The sequence below is a fragment of the Malus sylvestris genome, chromosome 16 (genome assembly GCF_916048215.2).
Source record: "Malus sylvestris chromosome 16, drMalSylv7.2, whole genome shotgun sequence".
Classification (NCBI taxonomy): domain Eukaryota; kingdom Viridiplantae; phylum Streptophyta; class Magnoliopsida; order Rosales; family Rosaceae; genus Malus; species Malus sylvestris.
Window position 1 is genome coordinate 23,283,781 of NC_062275.1, and position 6,660 is coordinate 23,290,440.

General features: G+C 38.2%; 1 protein-coding gene across 1 annotated transcript; it reads left to right on the forward strand.

Moving 5' to 3' along the window:
- Positions 1-1,368: 1,368 nt before the first annotated feature.
- LOC126606991 (9-cis-epoxycarotenoid dioxygenase NCED6, chloroplastic) lies at positions 1,369-3,384 on the forward strand. The gene has a single exon (XM_050274405.1). It carries the CDS (start codon positions 1,510-1,512, stop codon positions 3,313-3,315), a length of 1,806 nt encoding a protein of 601 aa, XP_050130362.1. The 5' UTR covers positions 1,369-1,509; the 3' UTR covers positions 3,316-3,384.
- Positions 3,385-6,660: the final 3,276 nt, after the last annotated feature.

The window sequence follows — 6,660 nt, forward strand, 5'->3', positions numbered from 1 at the left end:
GGCTTTGATGTGGCCAAGTTTTAGTCGAAGTAGGATTGTTCGAGGATCAATGGTTTACAGTAAATTGGGATTAATTGTTTAAGAATCAAAATTCGTTTTTGGATAGAGTATGAATTGATCGTTATTGAGACCAGATTCAGAGTCATGAGTCATATGGAAGTGACGGAGACATTATGGTTATTGAGCATTAGTCAAGGATAATTCCAAGTATAATAAGGATATGTCGAGAAGTTGCAATGTTATCAAGGCTCTGCTACTCAGCAGATTTGACCATCACAAAATTGACTCCTATAAATATAAGTGATCTTACAACTTAGAGACGACCTTCTACTCAACACATAAGCAAATTTTCTTTGCGGAATCCTCTCATACCCTTGCGATAAATACTAACTTCTTCACTAACCCCTCCGTTAGCCAATATTATGTTTGGTTAAAATTAATGCGCAACAAGCTGTCGCTATATTTAGTTTGGTTAAACATCACTGGAGTTGTAGAATCAATCGGTCTAGGAGTACTTTATGTTTGGTTAAACAACACTAGTATTTTGGTTATTTATCCAAGTCTCTGCCAATGAGGATTTTTGAATCTCTCGCTAAACAAGGTCACTTTATTAAGCTTTTTCGAGAAAGCGAAGTGTTACCAAGTTACTTAGTGTTCAGCACATTAGAAGGCAAACCATTATTGAACTTCACACCAAATAGCATAACCTTGTCTTCAAGTTAGCAGAACTCGAATGCAAAAGTGTTCCTTCCGTGGCCGAAGCTGTTGAGTGTAGAAGTCAGTAACACGTTTCATCAACACACCACCACATCCATATCATTCATTCGACCAAGCTTGGTAGCGACTTGACATATCTATACCAGTAATCAATTATAAAAGAACATAGTTGGTATTTAGTTATTCGATTGCACGACACATAGGCTTTGTAGTTTATAAAGTTAAACATTAGCGCAAGTTCGAATCGGATATACTTCATCTCATCTTACCACTAATACGCATATATATATATGTTTTGGAGTGATACGTGGCCTTGCATGGATATAGCAATATACATCATACGTGTCAATTTTCGTATCTCTTTCTTTGGTACAAAGAAAGGAACAGATGGTGACGTGTTCCCAACCATCTTCTACACTCCACAAGTGTAATCTCCATCAGCAAGGGCCTTTATTATATACCACCATAAACTTACATTAATTTCAGTAATTACATCGTCTGTATATATTCTTTTGGCCTTTGACAAGCTAATAATAGAATAATAATTTTCTTATCCAGTAGTTCATCTCCCACCTAAAAAAAGCCTCAATTTTTTTTTTTTTTTGTAGAGTGATCCTCTCATACCATTTGCCCGTGGGTCAGCGTCTCCTCTAGCTAGTCTGAAAATTTGACATAACACCTCACTTCACACTCTCCACTTCTACTATATAACCACCACTCGCCCGCCATTTCTCTCCTCCCACACACCTACTTACTCTCTCTCTCTCTCTCTCTCTCTCTGATTTTTCAGTTATGCATGCCTTGCACTTCACCACCACTACATCACCACCCTCTCCCGCCCTTCTCCAAAATGCCACCCAAACTTACACAGCCACAACACAAATCACATGCAAAATCCTCATCAACCCATCCAAAAAAACTCTAACCCATAAAACCCAAAAACCACCAAGGCAACCCTTGCCACCCCCAAACACTAAACCATTACCGCAAGTGAACCCAGCAAAACCAAATATTAACCTACCTCGCCTAAACCCTTTTCAAAAATTAGCAGCCTCACTCCTAGACGCAGGAGAAACATCACTAATAGAGCCACTAGAAAAGAAGCATGCTTTGCCCAAAAACATCGACCCGGCTGTCCAAATATCGGGGAATTTTGCGCCGGTTCAAGAGTGTCCGGTTCATCATGGTCTCGAGGTTGTGGGACAAGTCCCTGATTGCTTACGTGGTGTTTATGTCCGAAACGGCGCGAACCCTATGTTTCCGCCGTCGGGCGGACACCACTTGTTTGATGGGGACGGTATGATTCACGCCCTCACTCTCGGCTCGTCAAATCGAGCCAGCTACAGCTGTAGGTACACACGCACGAGCCGACTTGACCAAGAAGCCATGCTAGGCAGGTCCATTTTTCCCAAGCCGATTGGGGAGCTTCATGGTCACTCGGGTTTGGCTCGGCTTGGTTTGTTCATGGCTCGAGCAGCTATCGGCTTGGTAGACAGCTCACGTGGCACCGGCGTCGCTAATGCCGGCTTGGTTTATTTCAACGGACGATTATTAGCCATGTCGGAAGATGATCTCCCGTACAGTGTTAAGATCAAGGGCGACGGTGATCTGGAAACAATCGGAAGGTTCGATTTTAACGGTGGATTGGACCGACCCATGATTGCTCATCCTAAGGTGGACCCCCGAACGGGTGAGCTCCACGCGCTCAGTTACGACGTGGTGAAGAAGCCGCACCTCAAGTACTTCAGGTTTAGCACGTGCGGGAAAAAATCACGTGACGTGGACATCACGCTAGACCAACCTACCATGGTGCATGACTTTGCGATAACCCAAAATTATGTGGTGATTCCGGATCAGCAAGTGGTATTTAAGTTATCCAAAATGATTAAGGGCGGTTGGCCTGTGATCTACGACCGGAGCAAGACGTCTCGGTTTGGAATTTTACCAAAAGGGGACGTGGACGAATCGAGCATCTGCTGGATTGACGTGCGCGATTGTTTTTGCTTCCATTTGTGCAATTCATGGGAAGAGATTTCGGACGTGGGTGACCCGACTGTTGTTGTCATTGGGTCATGCATGGACCCACCGGATTCAATATTCAACGAGCAAGGGAATAACCCAATTCGTGCTGAGTTGACAGAGATCCGGATGAACTTGAGGACTCGTGAGTCAACCCGGCGGGTTCTCGTCCCGAGTTTGAATTTGGAAGTAGGACAGGTGAACAAACAAGTGGTAGGACAAAAGAGCAAGTATGTGTATATGGCTATAGCTGAGCCGTGGCCCAAGTGTTCGGGTATTGCTAAGGTGGATTCGGAAACCGGTTCGGTGAGTAAGTATATGTATGGGTCCGGTCGGTTTGGCGGAGAACCGCTGTACGTGCCCCGACAGAGAAATGGTGGCATGGCACACCACGGTGAAGACGATGACGAAGGGTTTATAATGGGGTTTGTGAGGGATGAAGTTGAGGAGAGTTCGGAGTTGGTGATATTGGAAGCTTCAAGCATGAAACAAGTAGCGTTGTTGAGATTGCCTGCTAGGGTTCCGTATGGATTCCATGGTACATTTGTTAGTGAACAAGATTTGAAGCTGCAAGCTTAAATTAAAGCTATTTTTGTATATACTCGTTTGCCTATATATATATTTATGATAATTTTTTAATCGACGAGACCTTATGTGTTAATGAACCCTATTTCTATTAGAAAGACAATACAAATATATGATAAGTAATACTACACTATTGAAGTATTTCAGTATGTTTTTTTCTTAGCACGAGCCTGTTTATTTTTGTCATTTGTTAATTATTTTTTGGTTTATTCGATCAAGTGTTTAAAATTAAACAAAAGGATAATTTAGAAAGTGTGTTTTCAACCATAGTTGGGGCATTTTGATATAAACATTTCAGTAAATTAATAATACTGAAAATTTGTTGTTTTTAGAAATTTGATTAAATTTTTTATTATAACTTTGGACCCACATCTCATAATATTTTTTTCTAAAAGTCTTTATGTTAAAGAAAATAAGATCAATTATCTCTACTAATCAATAAAACACTCATTGTCAACCAAAACATTATGAAATTACCAGTTTAACCCTCTAATTAAAACAAAACATGAATAAGAAATATGGGGCAAAAATGTAATTTCACACAACAAATTTTGTTTTTTTTTTTCAAAACCTTACCTACATGTAATCCTAATATATCTATAATTATAAATAAATAAATAAAACTTTTCACTCCCACATTCTCTATCACTCTCTTCCTCTCTCCTATTTCAGAAACAAAAATAAAAAAAATTTCTCACACACTTTGTATGTGCCCATATGCTAGTTTACTTAAAGATAACTAACCTTCCTACATCTAGCCTTCTCTTTTTCCAGTAACAAAATAACCGGGATAATTAAAAGATTTTCTCTATGGATTTTTCTTTACCATATAGAGAAATTTATATTAATACGTTATAAGAAAAAAAAATGTAACAAAAATACAAATGTACCATTTATAGACAAGTATAAATAAACGAGTATAAATGTATTAATATAATCACCATAAAAATGTGTATAAAACGGAATGTACCAAAAGTGGGAATAGCCGTACCAATCAACCACTGTATATAAAATCAAACGTTCCAAAGGTGGAATTAAACGTATCAATCAACACTGTGTATAATATCAAACATTTCAATCAATTTATTACAAAAATTATTATGCAATAAGAATATTAGATTGTCAAAACGTACCAATACGACTTAATTAAATTGACAATATTAACCAACCGTACAAGTTGGAAAAAAAAAAGAAAGAGAAGTCTTTGTGTTATGTATATGAAAAACTTACCTCCTATAGAGAGTTAAATCCTTAAATTGAGAAGGGATGAGATTCTACAAATATAGCAACTAATTAAAATTATTCAAAGAATTTTGACATAAAAACTAATTTAATATGGATATAAAAAGCATTTAAATAAAGAATATACGTGAACATTTAGTTTGATCAAAAGTAAAGCACTTTCATATAAAATTGAGAATCAACAAATGTTTAATCTAAACAAGTTTAAGATAAAGGCATGTGATTCTAATTAAACCTTGACGAATGCTAGTTACCTTCCCCACATACCTTCCCATATTTGTCTTTCGCACTCAATGAATGCTATGTGGACTTGTCTTGCACCTAAATTTATGCATTAATTTTTCTTCAAGTAAAAAATAATTAATTTAAAGAGAAGCCTCGCAAGCACTTGAGATCTCTAGAGTCATACAAAAAGCATTCCTAGCTGAGGAATACAACCATCCAAAATATACATATTATTGCAGTTGGGCCCAATAGAGGTTATGGCGTCAGTAGTAAATATTGCTCCTAGTAGACATGGTTCCACTCTACCGAGTTAAAAGAGGAAGTCAGCCATTTTATGTCCGCCACAATAATTTTAGTTCACCAGTCTGTTGTCCACAATGACGTTGCTGAGTCAACGTTGTTTGGCTAAATTCAATGCGTCAGGAAGAGCTATTGCTTCCGCAGTGGTAATGTTACTAGGTCCACAACAGAAGGCTGTCCATGATGATTTCAATGATGAATCCCGCAACAGCAGAATTCCTCGTCACCGATCCATCAAAGTTGAATTAAAAAATTCCTTCTGCAGGTGCCTTCCACTTGATGGGGTTTGTTGTTTGTTTTGGTTTTCTATTTGTTTTCTTTAGGTTTGTATTCTGGAAGTCCTTTCCCACCATGACAACCACCATAAGACAACAGACTGGATGAGGCTTAATCTATCTAAAAACATAATAATTTCTATCATTCCACATGTGCCAGCAAAGAATAAAGATTACTAATGTCAGAGAGGTCATCTTTATCCCTAGCAGAGAGACTGTTTAACCAATCACTAATGTTTGTCACTAAGGTTGGAGGAGCAATGTTATTAAACAGTTTCCAGACTCCTGAGTATGATTACATTTGACAAAACGATGTAACTGGTCCTCATCACCATTCTACATAAACGACAAACAGTTTGACTATTGCGATTGTGTTTACCTAATCTTTTATTTGTAGAACGTCTGAATCTTATAAGTAACCAAGCAGAAAAAATTAACTTTGAGGCATATTAAGTTTCCAAATTTGTTAAGTTATAAGAAGTATTGCAATGCTCGTTAATTTGAATCCAAGTAGATGATTTGACAGAGAATTTTCCATGTGGAGAAGGTCCCCAAATGAATTCATCCTCCTTATCCTGTAAAGGAATATGAATGGTAAAAAATTTATATGCAATATTATTAGGCACCAGTTGACAGATTAAATCCTAAATCCACATTTGATCCACAGTTACATCACACACTCTAAGATCAACTCCAATGGTGTGCTAAAAGCCAAATTTCCCCATTTATTCCCCCCCCCCCCCCCAATCACCACCCAACCCATGCTAAAACATTGGGCTAAAAGCCAAATGCCAAAGCTGGGCCAAATTCCCCCCCCCCAATGAGAGTGGACTCGCTAGCAATTGGGCCAGTCTCGGCCCGCCCACGCTCCAACGAGCCCCACGCAGTGGGCTTGCAAAGCCTTCCCTACAAGGGTGGGCCCCGCTGTCAGCTGTGTGTCGGCCACCCAAAGAATCCCAATGGCTATAATTTTAATCCAAGGGCTAGGCTTTAAGGACTGTTGGTTGATCCAACGGTCCAGATTCAAATTTAATTTTTTTAGAATATGTTATTGTAAAATACATTGAATCCAACAATTGAGATCGAATATAATCAAATCTAACGGTAAAAAAAAAAAAAAGATCTAACGGCCCAAATTTAAATCCAAAGGCTAAAATAATTTAAAAAAAATTATTTAACTCAAAATTCACCCAAAAACTCTATAAATACTCATGTATTTGTTCAAACATCTACACAAAACTCAATTTTCTCTTATAATTCTTCCAATTTATCTTTCTACCATGTCTTTCCATTTCCA